At 40.4% G+C, this 26,496-nt stretch overlaps 1 protein-coding gene across 1 annotated transcript; it reads right to left on the bottom strand.

Annotated features, from left to right (window-relative positions):
- Positions 1–612: 612 nt before the first annotated feature.
- Htr3b (5-hydroxytryptamine receptor 3B) lies at positions 613–24,853 on the bottom strand. The gene is made up of 9 exons (XM_074057500.1): positions 24,814–24,853; positions 20,142–20,302; positions 11,159–11,203; positions 10,720–10,829; positions 10,008–10,177; positions 9,401–9,558; positions 1,795–2,005; positions 1,485–1,667; positions 613–848 (listed from the first exon to the last, which is right to left on the bottom strand). The coding sequence occupies exons 1-9, from the start codon at positions 24,851–24,853 to the stop codon at positions 613–615; spliced, it is 1,314 nt and encodes a 437-aa protein (XP_073913601.1).
- Between the last annotated feature and the right edge of the window lie 1,643 nt (positions 24,854–26,496).

Below are 26,496 nucleotides of genomic sequence, written 5' to 3' on the forward strand. Positions count from 1 at the left end.
GCTGGAAGCCTCAGCACAGGAGGAAGATGGCTCCAGATTCTCTATGGCATAGAAGGAAGATGGAGGCAGTGGCAGCTGGGAGAGTGGGAGCAAGAGCTTCAAAAGAAATAGACATGGCGGAGTTCTGCATTCTGATTGGTTCAGAGTTGACCATGGGAATCGAATCAAGTAAAGAACGATCTATGACTGACTTATTTTATATTCTCTGGTGTGCCTACCAGTGTCTGGACTTAATCAACACTCAGTGAGGGTTTTTAAAAAATTTTTTTGAGTGAATGACAGAATAAATGACCAAGACAGAATTTTGAAATGGAGTGATCTTATACTTAAAAAAACAAAAACCTGCTTAAACATGTGTGTGTGTTTGTCTATAAATTTTCTGAGATTCTGATGGTTGTTACTGGGGAGAACAGGCTTTCTTGTTACTGTTTATATATATTCATCATGAAGATATAATTCCTGAGTCATTGTTCCATAAGGTGGACTCAGTGAAAAGGGGAGTTGGAAGCTTTTAAACCCACTATTCCTTCCCTTTCAAACTCCCTTCAAAAACAATTTCAGCTTTCCCTAGGTGCTAGGACAGCACATTGATTGAGACAGCAATTTCAGTTTTCATAAACCACTCCACAGCGCCCAGAGAGAGCACAGAGTGATGGCGTAGAGCCCCAGGATGGCAAGGTAGCTTCGGAAGAGCAGTTGATCAAAGCGATACAGGAGCTCTAGCCACTCGACTTCCTGTTGGTCCATCTGGTCCTGAGTTCGGAGGTGGTTGTTGAAGGTTTGAAGCTGGAACCAGACTTCCTTCAGGGTTCCTGACTGGGACTGGTACTCTTGACAGATTGGGAACTCTGCATAATAGAAGAAAACACTCTGGATGAGCCAGGGGCTGAACTTTCCCTTGAAACTTTCCTTTCCTTCAAGGAAGGTTGGGAAAAAACTAGACAGTGGGTTGGGTACTCTTTCCCCACCTGATATGGGGAGGCACAGCTGTACTGAAGGAAGTCCAGAGAACATGGCAGAGCTTTATTGTGTAAACAGGTGTATATCAACTAGATCCAACTACGAGAATTTCTGAGCTAGAGGCCAATCCAGGTTGACTCACTTGGAGCTTCAGGGGCTGGGATGATTCATATATTTGTTCACATGAAGCAATTGGAGAGATTTTGAGAGAGAGAGAGCTTGCATGCCAAAACTCTACTATTCTGGAGTCAATGGCTCAGTCACTTTAAGTAGTTGGTTGAAACTGGAAAATTAAACAAGCTAAGGGTGACTGAGGACACAACCTTCAAGCTAAAATGACCTCCAGCGAGCAGGAGGTGACTTTCAGTGCCAGCACCTAATATAAAATGCAACACAGGGACTAAGAGGCAGGTGTTTCAGATTCTTCACACAGTCCGGCCCATGGCCTGGTGTTTTCCCCGATGAACACTGGCACTAGAGGCGATAAAGGAGACAGAACAGGAATCTTAAGGCTTCTCACAAACCTGTTATCCCAGCACACTGGGCCCTGGAGTCCATTCTAGACCCGTCACCATCAATGTCTCCTCGAAGGCACAAGAGGGGCTGTTCCTTCCCACTACATCGCTCATCATGGAGGAATTTGACCAGCACAATGGACTTAGACAAGCTGAGAAGCAAGAGGGCCATACAGACTGTGAAGAAAACCCCTAGAGAAGACACCAGAGCAGAGAAGGAGTAGTTAGCTATAGTCTCTGGTGTGTCTCCCAGTTCCAATCTGAAATATGACACTTGACATACCTGACAGGAGTGTCAGGTAAGCCTGGAGTTTCTTACCAATCAAAGAGATGCTCCCTGTGCTCCTTGGCACCTCGTCAGACATGTTGACCCTGAAGACAGTGTAGCCCACCAACACATTGGTCTTGAACACAATCCTTGCACAGCAGTTGGGAGGCAGGTAGAAGCTCCCCAGGTCCACAAGCATTAGGAAAATGCTGGGAATCAGCAGGCTCACGACGTAGGCTAGGGGGCACCTGCGAATCACCACCTGGCCAGGGGCAAGGAATCTGTTGAATATAGCTGATGGATTAATGTTTGGCCAAATTCAGAGCCAAGAACAATCCCTTAAGTCCCAAAATTTTTGTATGATGTGAAAAGTCTTTGTAGTTTATCTTAGAACTATGTTTGAGCCTATTTTGTGGTTCAGAAAGAGAGAAAATCCGTTAAGCCTTAACATGGAGCTAATATTAATATTATTGACAGCTATTTTAAGAAGAAGCAGTTAGCATTTGTTTACCACTTACTGTGTGCTAGAAACTAGACTAAATGTTTCATATGTTTATCATATTCAATCTCACAACTTTGAGGTCTGGGTATTACTGTCTCCATTTTACAAACAAGGAAATAGAGGTTCAAATGAGGTTGAATTACTTGTCCAAATTCACATAGTTGATGAGAAACTATCTTAAAACTAAAATCTTCCTTCTCGTAAAGAACTTGTGCAATACAACGTATTATTTTCAGTTCGGTCTATCTACTCACTTGGAATCCCCAGCCCCTTAGCACCTGGGGATCTGCAGAGTCTGGGCTGGAATGAATAGTACAATCAACAGGGGGAAATTTCAGGTAGAGTCGATAAAGGGACTATTTACAAGGTGGGGCAAGGGCATAAAGAACCCACAAGAAGGAGGGCTTTCTGAGAACTGAGAGCTGATACCACCATTAGGCCTGAAGGGAACAAGGGCTAGGAGAATTACCCAGACCTGAGGAAAAAGAAAGCTGTGCAGAGAGACAGGAAGGTCATGAGTTTGAGATTAGCTGGGTTACATAGGGAGTTCCAGGCCCGCTTGCACTATAGGGTGAGACCCTGTCTCAAAAGAAAAGAGAGAGAAGGGAAGGGAAAAAAGGAAGGGAAGGGAAGGGAAGGGCATACTCAATTCTTATCCTTCCTGAAAAGAAACCAGGAAATGGAAGGGCTGCTGCTTCCACAAGATGGTGAATTCTCATCTCATCCCATCTCTGAGATGATAATATTCAACCAAGGGCCCCAAAATGAGACCCTACCGAGGGTATTAAATAAAGGCCTATCAAACAAATGAACATCCTGGGCCCTTTGCTATTGGATTTGTACAAAAATAATGCTCCATAGCTCCCATTTTTTGATTTGCCAAACAATGGATGGCTTCTATATGTTAGTATGCTGGAGGTTTTTATGCGTATAATATGATTTATTAATCCTCACTGCCAAGTTGTTGTTAGGTAATAGCTATCCTCTACTTTATAGAGTTTTCAGAAAGAAAAAAAAAAAGAAGAAGAAGAAAAAAGAGCCTAGCCCTCTTCAGTAAGTTGAGTGAGAGGTAGAGCTGGGGTGTACTTCACATCTTTTGACTCCCTGGTACTCTTCTGTAACTCTTGATCGGCCTGGACCTTTGTGTGGTACACAGCCTCTTTTCCCTCATCTTCTCCTGCTCTGGAAGACACTCACAAAGAAATGAGCCAAGGCACAGATGATATGCAGGGGCCAGTGATGGAGCAGAAGGTGGTGGAGGAACAGCTTGGCTGGGGGAGTCCAGACACCACCTTGCTGGTGAGAACAAAGGCTCTCCAGCCATGGGATCTGGAGCACATCTCGACTCAGTGGAGCTTGGCAGGCCAGAGCTGTTTGGCGGATTGTAGTCTGGCTGTTGTCTTTCACATTAAACATAATTGGCTGCAAATATCTACACCAGAGCAACACTCGCTGCTTTGCAATAATTTGCTTAAAACACATTTCACCAAAGTGCAGTCAACAAGAAAAACAATAAAATTAACTGTCATCAACTTGCACCTCTCCAGCTCCATCATTGCACTTTGACTGACATGGCTGTGGGAAGGGACAGTAGAAAGGAGGTTAAGTGGTCAGACTCCATGGGAGTTTTATGTTGTGACCTTGTCTGGCCTACTGGTGATCTGGCTTTGTAAAATGGGGAGATGGGGCAACCCAACCTGCTTCTCTGGAGGGTAGACATGGCAGCACCCCCTAAAGACTTCATGACAGAGAATACATGAAAGGGAAGAAAGTCTAAGAATGCCATTGTAAAGTAGAGTACAAGTAGGCATGTTAGTCAAGTGGAAAGAACCCAGACTTACAGCCACGGGAACAAAGTTCCAGAGTGCTTATTTTAAAAGCCTATATGTGCAAGTATAAGTGATCTGGTGTGAGGTACTCAACCTTCCCATGTCTTGATCCCCCAACCCTCGCATTTAAAAAGCAGCTTACTTTTGCCTCAACAAACATCTTGGGTACAACTGAGAAGAGCTTTGTGCTCTTTAAATAAAATTCCTATATAATAAGTACAAGCAGATATGATGCCTCTCTACCATCAAAACCAAAGATGGGTAGTGTGGCTCTTCCAAGTTCCCAATTTCTAAGAAAGTACAGTTTTATCAGTCATAGGTCTCCAAGATAGAGGGAGATGGATGAGAAGAGTTAAGAGACTGGGAGGCAGATGGCTTCCTGGGCATGTGACCTGTGCAGCCAAATGTGGCCCTGTACTTGCAAGGGCCCTGCACTTGGTTTAAAGCTTCTCTGGTACTATTCTGAAATTCTTAATAATTTTTGAAAAAGGACCTCCCATTTTTATTTTGCATTGAGCCATACAAAAGATGTAATTTATCCATCAAGAGGCTATTTATTCCTCACTATTACAACAGTAGCTAAAAGCAAAAGGAAAAAACACAGGTACGTGTGTGGACAATTACCTTCTGCTATGAAATAAAACAAAGAAACTCTCCATCTTCATCTGGCTTAAAAAATTAGAAAGCTAGATAGGTCCTACAAGATCACCTCATCCATCCTCTTACTTTTAGTAAGCACGTTCTTATTCCTAAGATAAACCAAGTAGGACCTACAGTTTGTGTTTTCTTCCAGAACAAACCATTATCTTTAGGTTGAGGGGCCATGCTACCGCTGGACTAGATTAATTTCTCTATAGGCCCAATGCAGTCTAAAGAAACTCCAATTTTATCACAGTTTTCAGAAATTTTTGTTTTCATTATCTCATTTGATCTTGAGCCCTTTATTCCTTTGTTCAACAAACTAATAGAGTGTAAACAGGTTATTAGACACTATGATAAATACTAGAAAATTAGTTTCATTTATAGAACAGATCCCTGCCTTGCCTTTTCTTATGACTTCAGAAACCAGACTCTGGTGGTTGGGTGCTCACAAGTCTGTGGATGGAGAGAAATTTTGCCCCAGAAAGGAGCAAAATTAGGCAGCTGGTTTTGGAGTCGGCTGTCCTAAGTTCAAGTCTGGGCTCCACTAGTCACTTCTTTCTGCACCTCAATTCAGTTTATAAAAATGCAGATGCCATGAGCACCCACCTCATAGGAATGTGAGGATTATATCTGTACACTCTTAAGGACATAGAGCAAGTGCCCAATTTTGTGCATTTTGTTATATAACCACAATGGTTAGATATCAAGAACTTTTTCATTCATCTCTGTCTTAAGTGTTTACCATGATACGAGCTGAAAAGGCATTTGTGGAATTGCACTGGAGTCTGTTAACAGTGCTGCCTTTAGTTCCAATGGAGTAGGAGTGTGAAGCTATTTCACATGGGGGATAGCCCACTGAGGTCAGACTTTCTGAGGGCCACCTCTCGTAGTCATACCACAACCAGTATCCCCTGCTTCTGCTGGGGGGAAGATGTGTCACCAACTTAGTGAGACACTGCTATCTGTAAACCTGCCCCTACCTAGAGCCCATCACTTCTAATGGACTAAAGGAGCTGGTGCCTTTAAATTCCACAGAAAGGGAAGAAAAAGCACTTTAGTTTCAGTCCGTGTTCGCCATTAGACACCCTTCAGGTGTTAGCAATATTATGCCACAATTTCATTATCCATTAAAGCCAGGTAATAATAAGTACACAAAGGTATTTGGAGCCTATTGATGTTAATGAAAGAGATCAATCTAATTCAGAATGTGTGTGTGGAGAGCTCCTTAGAGATGAAACAGGCCCCAAGGTTAGCCTCTAATTGCCTTCTTGATGGTAGACCCCACCAGTATTCAATTTTGCATGACCATCTTTATGACATAGTTGGAATTTTGACACCCAGTCTCACGCTTCATACTGAAACCCATTTTCCTCATCTCCTAAGCCCCTCCCAACATTCCCAATTCAGAAAGAATGGGATGGTTGCTGCCATTTTAGTTAGTCCTTGTATTGGAATGAAAGCTTCTTGGATCTAGACTGTGGATTGGCCTGGATAGCAGAAAGTCCATGAATTCCTGACTACTTGAGGGATTCTGGGAGGATTTCTAAAGCTTTAAGACTTTAAATTCTCTTTTTCTCTTTCTCTCTCTGCTTAGAAGGAAGGATCTTCTGTCAAGTTTATAAACTGAATTCAGTGGGAATCACAACAAAATTACTTTAATCTAGAAAGGAAAATTATGACAGAAAAAGGGGATTTTTTTCTTTCCCAAATTCCCCTTATCATTTTTCTAGGCGTTCTCTATGGGCACCCCAATTCCTGCCTGAATGAACACTCAGTATGAAAATTTTGTGATTGGGCTGGTTTAGTTCCCTTTTCCATCCAAAATGAATTTCTAAATTTTATTCCTACCATCTCCCACATCTATTCTCATTCTTTAAAAAAAAAAAAATCACTGCCATACAGAAATTGAATGTTCACCCTGCTGTTTCTGGGAACCAGCACCTCCAATAATGAATTGGAGGAAAACTTCCCTCCTATGGCTGCTGGATTGGGTCCCAAGCTACACAGAAACATCCTTACAGGGGAAATAGTCTTAACTGGGCCCCTGTGGAATGTAGCCTGACTCCAAAGCATCAGCGTTGCCCTCTGATAAACAATACATGTCCCAGCTCCAGCAGCTATGATTGCACATCAACTGAAACTAACAGGGCCCCCGGAGCATTTGATTTAGTATAAACAGCAGCAGTGTATGTTAGGCATAAGATGATGGTGTATTTAGAGTAGATCATTGCCTCTCCTGCCTGTCCCACATGTCCCCAGCCTCCTGCAGGGCAGCCTGACCTGGGAACACAGCAGGTGATTAGATTAGGAGGGAGATGGCCCTTTGCAGTCAGGATCTTGGTGGGTCCAATGTTGGCATGGAACTGGGCTCTGAAATTCACATCACTGGCCAACTGAAGGATGCCAGGATGCTTTTGATAATAAATTCAGAGGGAGATGTCTGATGTAGTTGGAGAACAACTAACCCAGGCATGGTACACACGGCAGCTTCAAGCATGGAGGCTGAGGAGTTGAGAGCTGAACAGTGATAGTTATGGAACCTACTTTAAGTCTTTCCAAAGCTGCAGAATCACTCCTGAGTCTGGCTAATATGATCCGTGACTCTACTCAGAATTCTTGGGCTACTCCATTCCAGAGCACTAAAGTGGAAGCCAGTCTTTCTAGGGAACCCACCTTGGCCCCCATGGCAAAGGCATCCAAGAAAAGATCCAAGAGCATGAAATTGAGTGGATGCCTACCTCCAACATGCCTCCATGTAAGCACTGTAAAAGGGAGGGGACATGACAGTGAAGAGAGCAATGGAACTAGACCACAATTCCTAGATCCAGGGAAACCTTTCCTCTGTTAAGTAATCTTTTTACCATCTCTGTTCATCATATTCCAAATGGAGGTAGCACATTAAAACCTTCAGTTGCTGTTGAGAAAAAAATTAATATTTAGGGCAAAGGATGACATGTAACTACCAATAATGGTGACTCCATGGGGGGCGGGGAGGGATGAGAGAGAGCCAAAGGAGAGAGGGAGCACGCACATGTATATGCATGCACTCACACTCCTGTTTACCTGCCCTGTCTCCTGTCTCTGTTTGTTTCCTCCGTGCAGCGTGGGTAATGGTGTGTGCAGTGTCCTCAGAGTACTTGGTAGGTGACTATGTTCCACCTTGTACGTGCTGCTCCTTCACATTTCCCTTTAATTCTCTCCATTATTTGGGCTGCATTAATAATGTTTGCAGGCTGATATCTTTAAAATTAATGAGGTGTTTACTCTTAGCCAAGAAACTCGTTGAAAGTAAAAAAACAACTTTCTTGTTTTTTCCCTGTTCTCTTTCTCGCTCTAAAAAAAAAAAAAAAAAGTGGACAAGGGCTGGGAATGTGGCTCCATGGTAGGATGTTTGCCTAGCATGCACGAGGTCTTTGGTTTTACCCCCAGCACCAGAAAAAGAAGAAAACCAAAAGTGGACAAGGGACCTACCATGCAGACTTTGCTAAAAACCAAGCAGAATTCTAGGCAATAACCCAAAGCCCACTCCACTGCTAGAAAGGTATATTCTAGTGATTAGCTACTGGTCAGTAATATACATCGGTCAGCTTCGAACCCCAGCTGTGTCTTAGAGTCCCCAGTTTAACAAGTGTTTTGCAGGAAAGCCACATAATACCTTTTAACTGATGAGGACAGCTGTGCCCTCAATAATAGCCTACTTCATCACTACCCCTTGGATATCCTTGTAGCTATAGCACCTTAGTCTAGTCTAAAGGTGCCTTCTTACTCCAAAGGTCTGCTTCTAGGAGAATTCCTAGCCTGATTGCAGCCTCTATTTTCAACTGGATCCATTACTTGGCATGAAGGAACCCTCCCCCCTTCCCTCCCAAAAACCACAGACTACCTCCACCACTAGCTGACTTTAATGTAGGAAATCAGAGTACACTGCTGAATACCAATGCTTGAGTCTACTGGTCATGTGTTAAGATGGTTTGCCAGGAAAACCAGAGAAGGGTGAATGGTTGCCTCTGCAGTTTTGCTCTCTTGCATCCAGCCTAAACACCCCGCCTCCCAACAAATTTCCCTAGGAACAATGCAGCCAAGAGCAGTCCCAGGGGGCCATCAGAGGACCATGGATTCCCATCATGTCCTTATTCCCTCTGACCCAGAAGCTACTGGTAGTGTCTGTGGGTTCTGCTGGTGATTGTTGGCTAATCCCTTCAGTTATTCAAATTAATAATATGATCATCTTATGCACCTGCAACTAATTGATAACTTTCTCAGTTAAAAGCTGGACAATGATGTTGATAAGACTATTTTTCTAATGTATCATTGTACAGGTGGTGTTTTGCCATTGTGTTTGGTGTTTTTGTTTTTCCTCTGCAGCAATTAGAAATGGTAATGTTGGTATGTGTTGAAAAAGTTTAAGGATTCCTGGTGCAGAGAGTGGTCAGGTCTCTCATATCTGAATACCCTTCTTTCTAAGTTCATTTGTGGAGTATCTATACCAGGAGCCCAGGATCTCTTACTGGACCTCTGCTCTCTAAAATGCCAGAATACAGGTAGATGTGCAGAGCTATCTGACCCAACTGTTCTTGGGTGACAATGAATGAGAAATGTAACACAGCAGAGATTCTTCCACCCAACAGAGAAGGCTGAGAACTGCAGAGAAGTGGGCAATGGGGCAGGAAGGAGAAAAACCTACATTAAACTGAATCTGTGCAAAATCTCCAACGCTGCTCTGCAGGATGTTGTATGTTGAGGAGACGGAAAGGAGTTCCCACTCACTGTCATTCAAAAACACCTTCTTGTCATGAGTAATGTCTTCTCTGTGGCTCAGGAGGTCCAGGTCTATATCTTCCACTGGAAACAACAGACATAATTTACTTTCCTGGTGAGAAAGAGGTAGCAATAACATCCCACTTTTCTAACCCCCAGTTTTCTGCCCCCTGCACATGCAGCCTTACTGCTTTTTCTTGCTGTTTTTTTAGGAAGTAGAGGCAAAGAATGAAATCTTTCCAACCATTAAAAATAAAACTATGAATTTAGAGCTTGGGGTCCACTCTCCACAGAATGATGGTGCTTGTACTGTGACCTTCTCCAACACTCTCAATGTCAGTGAAGTCCTAATATTGTAATCGCAAATTAATAGCAACAGTGGGCTAAAAGTTTGTACCTGGTCTGAATTGTAGCAGGAGCCAAATAACTGCAAGAAGAGATTTGGATTTTTAAATAGCCAATTATGCATAAATATATGTCAACCCAGCACAGGTGTGTTTCCCAACAAGCAGAGTGTGTCTCTCATGCTTTACCTGTGTGCAGAATGCTGCTGAAGGTCAGACTGCAATTCTGGATATCAAAGGGAAAAGCATATGTCTGTAAACTGCATGCAGAGACCACCTGGATGGGCTTAGAGTTCTTAATGGTCCCAGATGAGTTCACATAAACATAGGGAAGGTCGGGGGATCTTTCAGTGTCCACACTGAAACACAACAGAAGCTGTTGTTACAGAGAGCTTCAGTCATTGCAAACACACACAGAACTAACTATGAGATGGTAGTGACCATGAGTCTCAGAGCTAGCCACTACCGAAAAGACAGAACTGTATTTCCTATGAGATGATTCACCCTGGCAAAGATGGGCTCAGCAGTGACAGTCTCATTGGTTAGTTTATTTGGTACTGCTACCTCATGGACATAAACAATAACCTCAAAGCACTGATAATCAAATCTGTATCTTAAATGATGTCAACTTATGGTAATTCTAACTTGACTATTCCCCAGAATAGACTCCCTTTCAAAAAAAGTAACAAGGACTAGAAGTAAGCAGCAACTGGCCTGAGTAATCTAAGCAGTCTAAACCTCACAGATAGCTGGGCATGGTGAGGCACATCTGTAATCCCTGCACTCGGGAGGCTGAGGTAGGAAGACCATGAATTTGAGGCCAACCTTATCTCAAACACCAAAACCAAACCAAAACAACAACCACCACAAAGTCACACAGAAATATGCCCAGCACACTTACAACTCATTAATGATGATATCAGGAGCCCAGATGGTGCTGAGAGGTAGGGAAATCTCTCTAATTTCATCAAACATGCTTGAGTTCCAGGATAAAAACTCATCATTCCAAACCTGTGAGGAGTTGCCAAAGGGAGGCTCATGAAAGTGCAGCAAGGACAACCTCACAGAAGAACTGAGAAGAGATTTGAACTCCTGATCCAATTTATCAGCCCCTTGGTACGCTCTGTTAGGGGAAAGGACTTCCCATCCAATTCCCTAAGGTAGTAGCCCCAACCAGGAACCATGGATGTCCATCTTGCATGGATTCTAATGATTTAAGTCTGCTGCAGATCTAAGGAACTATAAACATAAGGCTGATATCTATTCCTTAGAATAAGTATTGTTTTCAGCAGATCCATATTGGGAATCCAGCATGCATACAAGGAAACACAATCATTTACCTCACGGTACCATACACTTGTCTTTAATTTTTGATTCTGTACATCCTGAAAAGCAAAAAGAAAACCCACAACAAATCTTAGAATGTAAATGAATCAAAGGCAAATTCAACAATATGACAATTCAGGGGAAGAAAATCCAACCTAACTACCTAACCACCTAACCAAATAATGCTGGTTATAAAAATATTATACGGAGAATTCCATACCTGGGTGTTCTCAGTTCCTACTTCTAAGCACATCTGTCACTGAGTTTTACTATATTATCTATGGCAAAATAGCATGTTGCATTTGACATCCTGAATGATTTGCTAATCCCTTTTCCACTCTAATTAGTTACTCTGTCATTAATCAAACAAAAAATGGTATGTAGTCTTAGCCAATTCTAAGCTTAAAAAGATGAGGCTAAGATTTTATTTGTAATCAAGATACTATTCACAATCTTTCAATAAATGTTATCTCAACTGATACTGACAACCATTTCTGTTAAGTTACCTTATGTTTAAATTTCTTTGCTTATAAAACAGACTGAATAAGCTCAATGTAAGTAAGGTATATTTTAGATCATAGAACAGATGTGATTGAACATGTCTGCAATGGGTCAGGGGTTTTCGAAAAGATACACTAAAATAGCAGCAACAACAAAAAAGATATCTTTACCAACTTCTTTTCCTATCTAATCTATTAAAGAACATTCTGAAAGCATGATGTTCTTGAGGATTAGAAGAAAATGAATAATATCTCACATCATATACAAAGATTTACTCAAAGTGGATTGTAAGCCTGAATGTAAGAGTTAAGGCTAGCTGGGCTCCAGTGGCTCACGCCTGTAATCCTAGCTACTCAGGAGGCAGAGATCAGGAGGACTGAGGTTCCAAGACAGCCTGGGAAAATAGTTTGTGAGACCCTATCTCAAAAATAGCCAACACAAAAAAAGGATTGGTGGAGTGGCTCAAGTGGTGCCTGCCTAGCAAGTGGCCCTGAGTTCAAACCCAGTATTTGTGGGGAGGGGAATAAAAACTAAAGCAAAAAGGGCAGGGGAATGGCACTTATCAGGAATGACCTTGAATGTGGATTAAATTCACTAACTGAAAAAAAAAAAAAGCTAGACCCAAAGATATGCTGTCTTTGAGAAAATCACTTTACCAGTAAAGACACACATAGACTAAAAATGAAGTGAGCAGGAGTAGCTATATTTGGTTTTCTTTGTTTTGTTTTGTTTTGTTTGAAACAGGGTCTTGCTGTGTAGCCTAGGCTGACCTCAAATTTCCAGTCCTCCTGCCTCAGCCTCTCTAATGCTGGGATTACTTGCATGCACCATTACACCTGGTGAATAGCTATATTTGTATCAAATAAAATAGATTTTAAATTAAAAACTGTATAAAGGAGCCAGATAAAGTGACCCACGGATATAATCACAACTTCTCAGGTGGTAGAGATCAGGTGGATTGTGGTTCAAGGCCAACCCAGGCAAAAAGTTATTGAGACCCCATCTCAACTAATAGCTGGGTGTGGTGGCACATACCTGTGATCCTAGCTATATAGGAAACGTAAATATGAAAATTGCACTACAGGCTGGCTTGGGCATAAACAGAAGACCCTATCCCAAAAATAACTATCAGTAAGGGCTGGAGGAGTGGCTCAAGTAGTAGAGTGACTGCCTAGCAAGCAACTATCAGGACCACCAAAAAAAAAAAAAAAAAAAACCTGCAAATAGAGATAAATAATAATAAAGGGATCAATTAAACAAGAAAAAATAAAAATTGTATATATAGGTACATATATATATATAAGCACTGGAATACTCAGTTATGGAAAACAAATATCATTAGAATCTAAAAGCAGAGATAGAGTAATACAATAATAATACATGAACACCCAACTCTCATCAATGGATGTATCATCCAGACCAAAAACTCAACACAGAAACATCCTAGAGGCAATCCACCTTGTAGATCAAGTGAACTTAATGAACATTTAGAAATATTTCCTCCATTTAGTCACAGGTGGCTCATCCCTGTAATCCTAGCTACTTGGGAGGCTGAGATTGGGAGGCTGAGGTTGGGAGGATCACAGCTCAAGGCCAACCCAGGTAGATAGTTCTTGAGATTCCATCACCAAAATAACCAAAACAAAATGGAGTGCAGGTGTGGTTCAAAGGGTGGAATCCTGAGTTCAAACCCCAGTTCCATCAAAAAATAATTAATTAATTAATTAATCAATCATGTAGTAAATTCTCCAGCCACATTAAAATACATAGTCTTTGCTCACAAGGTCAAGACTTCCACTCTAAGGCACTCAGGTTGGACTGGGGTAGGGAAGCTTCTGGTCCATGAAAATGGTGTATCTGGAATTGAGCAGTGCACAGACTAGACAGGAATACATAGTGGCTCTCCACCGGGGGGCATCGTTGGAAAGAGGAACAATAAACCTTTTAGATTAAAGTTTCCCTTTTTACAATCAAGAAAGCAAACAGTTGCTGAATATGCAATTCTAGGTACTTTGAGAAAGAAGAAATGGTGATCCTGTTTAGCGGCTCAACAAAGGCTGAATGCACTTGTTCCACAGGTTTTATGGACTTTAAATAGACACTTAGGAAAGGCAGGTTGGAAAGGAGAATAAAGAGTGAAAAGATTGAATGCGCAAGTATTTCCCCAAGGAACAACTTGTAGGAGGACCAGAGGGGACTCCCAGCCAATATTGGCTCAGCAGGGGTTCTGGTAGTTGAAAAAAAGTCTTCTATTGCAAGCTCGAGATTAAGCGGACACCACTTCTTCCTCAATCTTACCACCTGAGACAGAAGGTTCCATTCTAGTCCAATGAGGACTCCTGGCAAACAGGGAAAAAACAAGTCTGAAACACAACTTCTATAACGAGGAGTATAGCAGCCAACGATGCTTTCACAAGCAACATTAATTGTCATTACTGGTTTCTTCATCACTGTCATACCAAGATGGGAATGTCTCCCATTGGCTCAGTGTCCGTGTTAATGTTTCATTCTCACTATCATTTTATCCAATTCTTATTAATTGCCAGGTTGGTCCTCTGCTAGCTCCCTTTTCTCTTCTCGCCCATGGCTTTATGTTAAGACTTTTCCCCTAGCATTGTAAGGGGTAGCTGGGAGGACGCATCACTCAGCCCTAAAGAACATGACGTCAAAAAGTAGTTTGAGGCTAAAACAAAAATCTTTTTTTGTCAAAGGAAACAAGTTTCTCGATGCCAGCTGGAGAACATAATTGGTTCTCTGGTGGCATTATTCACAGCTTTTCCCTCTGTATGTCTCTCTCTCTCTCTCTCTCTCTCTTTTTCTTTAGATACCTTCCATCCTGCTTGTTAGAAGCAAAGGATATTTCAGAGAATTGGAATTCATTAGTCTTCCTAAACAGAGGGAGTCTATTTAGATCTAAATTGGCGGTTAGCAAATATACAGATAATTCTCCCACATTCTTAATCTTTCCCAGTTCCAAGACTATAGAAACAGATGCCTCCACGTCTGCTTGTGAGGCTCTAGCCAATGGACTGGAATACAAAGGTATCAGGGATTCGGAATTGACAAAACTCAATAGAAACAAATTGAAACTCTTCACTGCTGAGTAGCTAGCTTATCTCTGTAATCAGATTTCCCTAAGGTACTCATAATACCCAGAAATTCTAAGACAAGACTGTAGTCTTTTATATAAACAAAACAGGAGGCAAAACATGATAGTGGGAGTGAGGTGCAGTGATGAGAGCCAGCCTGCAAGCTCTTCATTCCAAACACAAGTGCCAGCAGTTCAGCTGTTGCCGGCTGAATCCAGCAAGTTATCTGTTCACAATGTGTGCAGAATCTGTGAGAGATTTCATCAAGTCATTTAACACTGTCCCTGCCCCTGAAGCTAACCTTAGGCTTAGCCCACCTAACCGTAATAGAGATATTTAGAAAGCATATTTGGAGCATTGATTTACAAAAAAAAAAAGTCCATGGCCAGGCATAGTGGCTCACCACTGTAATCACAGCTACTTGGGAGGCGGAGCTAGGAGGATCACAGTTTGAAGTCAGCCCAGGCAAAAATGTTAGTGAGACCCTATTTCAAAGAACAAGCCAAATATGGTGGAATGTGCCTAAAATCCCAGCTATGCATGAGACAGAAGTAGGAGGCTCCTGGTCCAGGGCCCTTTATGGGCAAAAAAAGCACAAGATCCTATATGGAAAATTACTAAAGCAGATATTGCTGAAGACATGGCTCAAGTGGTAGAGCACTTAGCAAGCATGAAGCCCTGAATTCAAAACTCCAGTACTGCCAAAAAATTAATTCTAGAATTGATACTTAAATTTTAAAAAATTTATTCATTTGTTTGACAAGAATTGATGCAGTGTCTTGGAAGCAAAATATACCATGTGCTTCAGGGCTGTGATGGAATTATGAATATAAGATAGTCTTTCTCTTAAGTATCTTACAATAAATTAGGGAATATGATATTTTAGCAAGTAGCTATGCATACCAAGAAATACAGAGATTTAAATGGATTGCAAGGAAGGAGGCATCACGATTACTTTGGGGAACTGAAGGTAATTTCTTCTAGGAGCTGTGATCTGGAGGGCTGTCATATTGTGCCGATGGAGAATGAAGAGAAAGACATTCAGTGGATGAAATAAAATGAACAGCATACAGGCAAGAAAGCAAGCGATCCCTACTCAGTGTTTGTCGTAACACTGAGTAGATGCAGGAGATAAGTAAGATAGTAGAAAGGATGGAACTAGAGGGTTAGGATAGAAGAATTTTCCAGATTTCTGAAAGAAAATTTGCTATCTGCAATGATATGATATGTCTGATGTATTCTAATGACACATAAATATTTTTGAGTAGAGTGGCTCAAGTGGTAGAGTGCCTGCCTAGCAAGCCTCAGGCCCTGAGGTCAAACCCCAGCACCACCAAAAAAAATTTTTCTTCAGAAAAATTATTGTGCTCTTCTCACTTACCGTAAGGAATCTGATTTTGCTTTCTTTTATATGTACAAAGAAAGAGTTAGGTAAACGGTTTCAATTTGATGCATTTGTTCTGAGGGAAAATCTTAATGTAAAGACTTTATTTCTTTTCTATATTTATCTCCAAATACGTCTCTGAAGTAAAGGCTTAGCAATTCTACTTAATCTTAGTGTGAAGTCAGAGAGGAGAAGGAGGAGGAGAGGCCTGCGAGCAGTCTCAGTCGCTCACTCAGGGCTGACTGTCTCTCTGTCCTGAGTTTCACATGGCACACTCCTATCTTGTGTCTAGTCAAATCATGCTTTTCTGTTGAACAAGGTGTGGTAAGCAGTACGGCCATAAAAACCCACTGACAACTCCATGGCAAGAAATAATCTCTCTTTTAGCCAGGTGAAGGATCAGCCCCAGGAAATTAGATCCTTAAAATTCTAGTTCAATATCCAATTAAAAAGAGCCTTTAAAGGAGTTTTCTACTGGAATTGTGTGAGGCAAAGCCTTTTGGTGTGGGGGTATTTCGTGGCATTAAATTAAATAATATTTTCTAAGATTGTAGAGCTGGTACTTTTACTGGCATGAGTGGGAAAATAAAACTGGAGAAAAATGCAATTAGTTGTTAGAGGGGAGTTTGAGGGGCACCATTTAAAGATTCCTATTTATAAGAAACCGTTGATTAGAGGTTTATCTAAATTGGAGGAAAAAACCACACTGAAGCAACAAGTTAGACCCTATAGTCTAAGTTCTAAATTCATTTTTGCATTACAATGACTGAGTCTCAGTCAAAAAAAAAAATAGATTCTATGATTCACTGAGAATCACAAATATAACATAAAAAACCTCCATTAACATAAGTTAAAGAGAAACCATTAAATTATTTTAACAAATAACATTAAAATGATAACATTTTATTGTGGAGTACATGCATGTGAATGTAAAATTGAGGATGAAAGTAGCACAAAGTATGGGGAACAGGTGAACGGATCACTTAGTATTGCATTTTATGTGACGTATCACAATGCTAGCTCAGTTTACTGGAATATGTTCATGGCGTAAGTAGAAATCCTGAAGGCAAACTCTAAAATATACTATGATGGTAAAGAGCTAAAAAGCCAATAGAAGAACTAAAATAAAATAGTAAAAACCATTTTTTAAATTTGTTACTGCTTTTAATATTTATGAAGAATTTTTTAATTGCCAGAGATAAGGCAGGATACATACAAGCAACAGAAAAGAAAAAATCAGATCGAATGACTAGAAACCAAATGGTAAGATGGTGTTGACGCATACACCAAAGATTTCAATTAAATTGCATAGATTTTAAAACCAGTTTTAAAAAGCAATAACCCACAACATTACTTAGCAACAAAAGGGAATGAAGTATTGTTCTGCACAAAAACATAAGTGAACCCTAAAGAAGTTAAACTAAAAAAGTCAACCTCAAAGTTTAGGGCTAGCAGGGTGGCTCAAGTAGCAGAGTACATGCCTAGTAGGTATGAGGTCCTGAGTTCCACTCCCAGTACCACCAAAAAAAAAGAAGAAGAAGAAAAAGAAAGAAGTCTCAAAGTTTATATCCTTACTGTATGATTCCATTTATGCAATATCCTTGAAAAAGCCTGCAGGCTCAGAAGAGATTAGCAGCTGTTTGTTGTAAGTTAGGGATTTGTGGGGAGAAAGGGAGGTGATACTGAAGAATAGCATCAGGGTCCTGAGATGATGGGGTAGTTGTATGGTCTGACTATGGTGGTGGTTACACAGAGCCAGACTGTGTTCAAGGCTTGGTTCCCACGTTGGTGCTATTGAGAAGTGTGGAACTTTTAGGAGGTGGGACCTAATAGGAGCTCTTTAAGTCATTGGGGCATGCCCTTGGAGGAGAACTGAGCCTTCTCCACTCTGGTTTCCAGTCGAGGTTTTGTACCCTTTGGCCTGCTGTGCTGCTTCACCACGGGCCCAAAGTAATGGAGCCAACTAACCATGGGGAGGAAACTCCAAAACTGTGAGCTAAGATAAGCATTCCTCCTTACAGGTTAATTACTCTCTGTACACTAATAAGTATTTCAAAACAAAAGATGAGAAAGGAAAAAAGCAAGCCCTAACTACAAGAAACAATTCAAACACAAGTGACATCCTAGGGCTGGAGGTTTAGCTCATCAGTATAGCATGGGCTTAGCATGCATGCGGTGCTGGGTTCGACCCCCAGCGCCAAAAACAAATAAAATCAAACGACATAGGATGAAAATAGAAGGATGGCAAAAGACATACATGAGAAAAGCATAAGAAAATTCAAGAACAGGAATACTGTCAAAGATGAAGAGGGATATTTCATAATGATAGAAGGGCTGGTTCATCAAGAAAGCATACAATCCTAAATATGTATGTGCTTAATAACAGAATTCCAGAATACATAAAGTGAAAGTTGTGAAAAGCAAAAGAGAAACAGAAAACTCCAATTATTATTGGGCATTTTGGCACCCACTCCATGAAACTAAGAGAACAATCTGCCAAAACGAGCTATAGATGGCTTTAACAACACTATCAGCCACATTTATTGATTTGATATTTATAGAGCAGTCTATTCTTCTTTCAACATTATACTGAGGTCCTGACCAAAATGAAAATGACAAGGCAATCAAAGAAAAGAAATGTATGAGCACTGAAAAGGAAGAAGTAAAATTATCTTTGCTTTATGAAAGCATGATCTTTTACCCAGCTTATCTGAAAGAATACAAAAAAACCAAGTCTCTAAAAGAGATGTCAAGGTCACAGGATGTAAGGCTGATCTATGCAATTCAAATGAGTTTTCTTTGGTTGTGTAGACAGGGTCTCTTTATGCATTCCAGGATGGCCTTGAACTTGGAGTCCTGCTGCCTCAGCTCCTCAGTGCTGGGACTACAGGTGTGTGCCACCACCTGGCCTTCAATTGTATTTTTGTATGCTAGCTAGACTTGAATTCAAAATACTATTTATAGTAGCAGCAAAAACATGAAATACTTAAGGATAAATTTACTAAACATGTTCAAAGCATTGAAAATTAGAAAATACTAATAAGAAATTAAAGAACTAAACAAATGTAGACATACAATAAACTAACGGATCAGGTGACCAACATGGTTAGAATGCGAATTCTCCTCAAATTACCTATTGATTCAGTGCAATGCCAATCAAAATGCCTCTGGTAGAGATTAACAAGTCAGTTCTAAAGTTTATATGTATGGACTGGGGTGTGGCTCCAGGGGTAGAATACCTGCCTAGCAACCACAAGACCCTAAGTTCAAACCCCAGCACCGCCAATAAGTAAATAAATAAAGCTTATATGTAAATATGAAAGCTTATAGGCAAATACAAAGGGTCTAGAAAATTCAGAATGATTGGAAAAAGAAAAAAGAGTCTGGAAAACTCCCACTATCTGTATTCAAGACTTCTGTAGTGTTCCAGTAATTGAAACAGTGCAATACAGGTGTGAGTACACCTCTCTCTCTGCAGTGCTGGGGATTGAATCCAGGACCTTGCACATGCGAGGCAAACACTCTATCACTGAGCTCCATCCCCATTCCTGCCTGGAGCTCTTCTTAAATCTATTATTATCTGTAACAAATGTGAACCATAGAAAATGATACCTGCTACAATTTTCAGTTTCAGCAATATTCATAAAATTTGTACTGTGATCTATGACTTCAATTCTTAAAATTCCTTAATTCCATGAAACTTGTATTTCTAGACTGCTTGCCTTTTACAAGGTAAGTAGGGGGCTAGAAAACATGATTTTCCATATATATATATGTACACACATATAGCACTACAGTTTGAACTCAGAGCCTCCTGCTTACTAGGCAGGTGCTCTACCACTTGAGCCTTGCCTCCAGCCCCTAAATAAACATTTTACCTCATGCTAACTGCTAAAATGAATCTAGCACAACTTCTGTAGCAAGAGTAGTCTGAGAAATAGAGCCTCTTCTAGGATCCTACATGAAGCACAGGTAATTTCAAAAGAGAGTGACCAGAATAAGAAAGAGCAAAATGGTCCTTACCACATCCAATACAGCATGAACCAATAGGTCCAGGTAGACAGTGGTGGCCTGCGCCCAGTTGTGAACGGGCCTCACTTCCTTGTGATATTGCTGTAATAACTGCTTGGTGAGGAGATGCAGAGCAGAATTCCTAGGGCGAGGCGTAGCTGTGGCTCGGATTCCTAGAAAAGAAAACTATCACTGTGAAGATGAAAGTAAGAAGCATCTTTAGGAGATTTCTGACAGTTGAGGACTTGGTGGCTTTTAGTGGAATATAGTACTCAGCTCACTCCAGTCTGCATAAATTCACAGTTAGCTGGGGGGATCTTTGGCAAACACTTATTTAAAGTAAGTTGATGGCCAAATAGAGAATTTCACTGTAAAGATAAATAAATCAACTCCATTTCCAAGAATGCAAATTGCACACACAATTCCCTTATGCAGCAATCATTCATCCTGGAGACAGACCCCTTAACTCCTGAACCATCCCTTCCTGGCATGGAGAAGAAACCACCTGTGCACTTAGCTCAAACTTAACTCCCACCTTTTTTTTTTTCTTTTGATTTCCCATTTTTAGTGGACAAATCATTGAGTCCAAACATTTGTGTGGATTTCTACAAAATGGAATTAATGTGATTCCAATTCATGCTTTTCTCCTCAAAACTCTTTTCTCACATTGTCTGTCTTTGAATAAAATGCACTTGTCAGAAAATGAGATCTTTGTTTTGGGGAAATTCTGTCTCGTTTCAGGGAACAGCCATTTCCTCTGACCCAGGAATCTTGATTTGTAGAGTGGCAGTGATTGGTGCTGAGGCTGGAGAGGCCAGAAGGAAGAAAGCAAGAGGATGAGCACCGACAATTGAAAGTGACAAATTTCTGAGGCTCTCTCTGAATTACAAAAGGATATTTTGTTCGCAAGCTTCACCAGCCCTTAGGGAATTCAAAGCTTCACCAAGTCATTGGACTAAAGCAAATTGCACACCTCCTGACATGGTACGTGATGAAATCTATCTGTGGTGTCCTGCGTGTGAATTCGCCTGGGCTCTCAGTGGCTTTGATGACTATTTTGATGAGCTGCTGAAAGTCCAAAGGATCCAGCAGGAAACTGTAAATGAGATCGCTACTCCCTGTGAGACAATCCTGTTTATACCCACTTCTTTATGAATAATGCCATGTCACTTGGCACCACAGGCAGCAAATTTCTATGGTTTATCAATGTCAATGTGAACAAAATGCTAACAACAAGGTTGGAGGTGCCATCCCAGGTTCATTGCGGGCAATGGAACACTCACTTTCCATATCTTTGGACGTGGGGAGCTAATGAGCAATTTTAACTTCCTACCTATTCACCCAAGAGCTCTAAAATGCAATTAGCTATTCAGGCATGTAGGACTAAGGTGGGTGGTTTACATCGAGCATCATTTTTAGGGTTTTTGTGAACTGTTATTGTCAAAAGTGTGCTGTGAATCTCTCTACCTGAGAACATTTCTCACTGGCGTACCCCAGGGGAGGGAATGCAGGAACGTAAAGCAAAGCTGGCCCAGTGTTCTTCCTGCAAACTTAGCTTTGGGCAGCTTTGTTTTTACCTCGCTTGGGAGCTCTCAATTCAAGTCTCAGTTGGGGAAATGCTGAAATGAGTATGATTCAATGCAGGAAACTCTCTGAGATGGGGTTAAAACATAATTCTCAGAAATGAATGTGTTCCCTATACCCTCTGCTCATAAAAACTCAAATGCCTCTCTGCTGTCTTTTCGAGGAAAAGATCCATAGGCCTCCTGTGCATAAACACATGCTTTCTAGAATGTGTCAAACTCTTCAGGTAAATAGAAAAAGTTCTGGAAGCTAGGACCAGAAGCAAAAGAGAAACAAGAAATGAAAAGAGAAAAATAATAAGTGAGTGGAAGTGCACTTAAATAAACCAAAAGAGGAAAGAAAGAGTTCTTTGTTTAAGATGGGAAAAAATAATAAATTACATTCCTACTATGAATGCAAATTTGCTTGAGGCGAAAGATCAATTACAGGAGAGAGATTAAGGATTTAAGTGACCATTAATTAACAGTAAATGATGCCCCTTGAAAGCTAATGTGACATTCACACAAGCACTAAATGACTCACAGTTCAGTGATGTTTCAACAGTCACTGATGGAAGCCATCAACAGACCCAGGAAAGATTCCTCACTAACATTGCCTTCTGAATAGCAATAATCAGCTTCAAATAATTCACTTGTATGGTTTTTAGGAAGCAGAATGTGTTAGAGTCTGAGCTATAAAGTACTTGTAGGTAAGAGAGATTTCAAAAGAAGAACAGAAGAGTATGAGAGAAATATTTGTTTTCCTTGTTTTGAAGAGTTACTCTCACAGACGTGTACATCTATCTAAAAGCATTTGGGGCACTTTGATGAAAAGAGCTATTGTTGTCTTAGTATGTATCTTCAGGATTGTGAGCGTTATCCATACATCTGAGAGGTCACAAAGAAATGGAGATTTAAGTGTATGGTTCTGTTGAATCTCTAGTACTAACTGAATACTTGCTGTATTGCCAAGAACTAGGCTAAAGCCTTTATATGACTTAACTTTCACAACAATCTTCAGAGCGAAGTGTTCTACGGCCCTGTGAAAGTACACAGTTACTGCAGGTGAGAGACTAGACTAGAGTCTCTGTGAGGTTTGTACTGCCCAAGGTCATAACTCGCTAAAGGAAGGGGCTGCAATTTAAACACAACTGGTCTGCATCCAAAGCCGAAGCTCTTCAAGATGACACTATACTGACCTGGCTCCCTGAGCATATTGGGAACAGTCATGAGTCAGCCATCAAAAGGAAGACTGGCATGTCACACGGTGGACATGCTGAGCAGAAACAGTCAGTGTTCTTTTCTGTGTGTGTTTTCAGGTTAAAAATATCTTACATTGGTCTTGCACCTTACAAGTTCACAATCTTATTTGATTTTCATGAATATCCAGGATAAAAGTTGATTTACGGAAATCGAATGCCTAAGACACTAATTGACATGTCCAAGGTCACGTGGCTGGTGAGTCGTGAAGAGGGTTCTCTCTCCTTTTTTTATGCCAGCATACTCCCAGCTCATAGTGAGCAGTCATGTGCTGGTGATCAACTCAACATCCTTATATTTACAAATCAAGGGCTAGAGACATGGCTCAAATGGTAGAGCACCTGCCTAGCAACACAAGGCCCTGAGTTCAAACTCCAGTGCCACCAAAAAAGTAAAATAAAACTTTAGGAATATTTACAAATTATCTTGATATTAACCCAGTAAAATTCCAAAGGGCAGATTTCTTTGTCACAAATGTCCTCAGTATGAGTTACGGTAAAGCACTGGTTATTAGACAGTATTAAAACACTTTTTTGGCTACATTGAAAGCAAAAATCAAGCATACATACAGAACACTATAAAGAAATATCATTAAGAATTCTGCCTTCTTACCTTCGTTTTTCAATCTTATCTTAGTTTCATGTTGACAATTACTTTCTGTAAAGAATAATTGGCATTTAATGAAATTTAACGAAGATGTGTTTTTATCGTTTAAGTTAAACATCCAGGAGTTTTATACTTTAATGATAAGTGGCTATTTTTCTTCTCTACCCAATAGAAAAGTCCTTTCCAGCTTTTTATTTTTCTTTTCTTTTAGTTCCCAGCTTCCTGGCTACCAAATTCCTTTCTCATCTCTGTGATTAACTCATTCCATTTCCAGTTACATTTAAAATTTGAGAATTCAGCTATGAGCTCCAGGAGAACCATGAAGAAAGTGGGATGTTGGGAAATAGCATCAGAGATATAAGTTACTTTTTTTTTTTTTGAGGTACTGTTGTTTGAACTTAGGGCCTTATGTTTGCTAGGCAGGTGCCTACCACTTGGGCCATACCTCCAGCCCTAAACATAAATTCTTGATTTGGGCTCAAAAGCTCAATTCAGTAGGCTTAATGGCATCATAGAAGTATAATTCCAGACAATTAAAAAAATTAGTTTCTGACACATTTTTGTTTGTCTTGTTTTGGGTTTCAAGGGGGTTTTTTGGTGGGGGACGGGCTTGAGACAGGGTCTTGATATTTAACCCAGGCTGGCTTTGAACTTCTGAACTTTCTATCTCAACCTTCCTATTGCTGAGATTTCAGGCATGTGCCATCATGCTCAAAGTGTTTTTTAAGAGAAATTGTACCCTCCAAACCTGCAATGTTTAGTACCTGTCTAGAGATATACTCATCACCTGTGTGGATTTTGTAAGACTGGATATAAAACTTGTGATACCAAAATACTGTACAGTTATCTGTAGCCATGACAAATCACAAGACTCTCCCTCTGAGCTTGTAACAAAGCCAAGGCTGTTTTGGAAAATAAAAATATATTTGTCATGTATAAAGGCAAATCTAAAAAGAAGTACCCCAAACTCAATGTAACTGCCACAGAAAGCTTAATTTCTAAAGAAGCAGAGGTTTATCAAGCAATTATAATATTCTGTAAAAAGCCCCATCCAGTGACACTATACATGTATGTGTAATTGGAAGAGTAAAGTCAGAAACAAATTGCTGGTCTCTGTGTAGCTTCACAAGACTGGCATTTTACAGCTGACGAATAAAAATGACCAGTTGTGATCATTTCATAGCACAGCATATGTATTATCCCTAGCTTCTAAGAGTGAAAACTTAGTGCCGAGTAAAATCATTCATAAGACTCACCTAGGGCAGCCACCAGGATGCAGGGCCACAGGACAGCCATCACTTGTCAGCTGTTCTTAGGCAGGCACCAAAGAAGAAAAGGCAAGCTTGCTTACCAGATGGAATACTACTCAATTTTTCATTACACAGTTCCTTTCTACTCCGTTCTTCTCTGTTTGCCAATTTATGCTATCCTCACTGGTGGTATTTTGTAGACATTCAATTGGACCAAGGCAACACCGGCACCATGCAAAGATTTTGGAATTGATGCCACCATAAAACCCCTTAAATGTCTCCATTTGGTTCTGTCCCAGGATCAGATGGTGGCCAACAGTTCCATCTCCCTGACAGGAGATAGCTAAGTGAATAATGTAATCTAAGAGGAGCCCCTAAGGAGAGGAAATTCCACACTAATATGATTTCCTTTACAGCCTTTACCTAAGGCAATGCTCTCTTGCTGACATTCAGGGCCCTAACTTCATTAATAATTGAGATCCAAATAGCTATCTTAAATCAGGCTTACACAGCAACATCTTCAGCATTTGACAATGGTTATTGGAATCTTGAATTACACAAAGCTAATGGGAACCTAGCATTGTCTTATAATAAGCCATTGCAAATATACAGCGGGAAAAGTGCTTCATGTTTTTCCTAAGCCCCTCTAATTAAAAGAAACATTGATTTTTGATAAATAAGAGTGCTTCTTAAATTTTCACTGACCACAATTCAGAAAGCAACTATCTAAGAGAAAGATGCTTCTAGTCTTAGTGAAAATGAAAACTATTAAAGTTTAACAACATTCAGTAAAAGCTTTTTTTTAATTGAATATCTGTTAACTTTTCATTACTAAGGTTAAGGTTGCATGTTTCTATATAATAATTCTGTCTTCCATTAGTAGGCTCCCTTGATGCTCTGAAAACAAAACAAAAAAAATTTCAGACCATTTCCAACATCTGCCTGCTTTCTATTGTAAGTGGAATTGTAGAGGCACAGATTTGAGCTAAACTTTTACAGAGCAAAATGAAGGGTGGAGGAAGTACATTCTGGATTGCTGTTCTCCTAGTTATTCAGTCCCTTTGTTTAGAATTCATGAAGTTCCCTACCTAAATTTCATCGAAAACAAAATAGAGCTTGATTGATTTCCTACTGTTGGTGAAGCGTTACAAATATGAAAGGGAGAAAATGAAGATGAACCCTGCGGTACTGAGATGGTTTTGGAGACAACAGTGTGAACTCATGAGTTTCAATACATAGACTTAGACAAAGACATAAATATAGACATCTATAGAGAGAGAGATAAACATTAAGTAACTCTGTGCGCACACATGTTCATATAGATTGTATATTCCCTAGCTCTGTGCACTACAGGGCCTGAGAGCAATGGTACCACAAGAGTAAGGAGCATCCTTGGCCCAGATCTGAGTTCCTAAGTATCATATCCAACTAACGGGAAGAAATGGGGATGGGAGCTGATGCATGAAACGTGTCAGAAGCGTCTGGAACATTTGATTGTACCAGAAAGCAAAAAGATACTAAAAGACTGGTGGGGACATGTTAAAAGGACACAGGAGTCAGCTTGAAGCAGCCAAATCTGGGGTAATTTGAGCATAATATAAATAATGATAGTAACAAATTATAACTCGCAAAATGAAATTATAACCCCCAAATCCATACTGACTTAAACAAACAAATAGGAAGAAGACA

This window comes from Castor canadensis, chromosome 2 (assembly GCF_047511655.1).
Source record: "Castor canadensis chromosome 2, mCasCan1.hap1v2, whole genome shotgun sequence".
In the NCBI taxonomy this organism is placed as follows: Eukaryota; Metazoa; Chordata; class Mammalia; order Rodentia; family Castoridae; genus Castor; species Castor canadensis.

Excerpts from the sequence above, each read along its gene's own strand:
- Htr3b (XM_074057500.1), bottom strand. The coding sequence starts at position 24,853 with ATGGCTGTCCTGTGGCCCTGCATCCTGGTGGCTGCCCTAG. Across the intron at positions 11,204-20,141 it reads TTCATGCTGTATTGGATGTG|GATGTACAGAATCAAAAATT; the intron begins GTAAGGACCATT and ends TTTGCTTTTCAG. Across the intron at positions 1,668-1,794 it reads AGGGAGCATCTCTTTGATTG|GGGTTTTCTTCACAGTCTGT; the intron begins GTAAGAAACTCC and ends TGTCTTCTCTAG.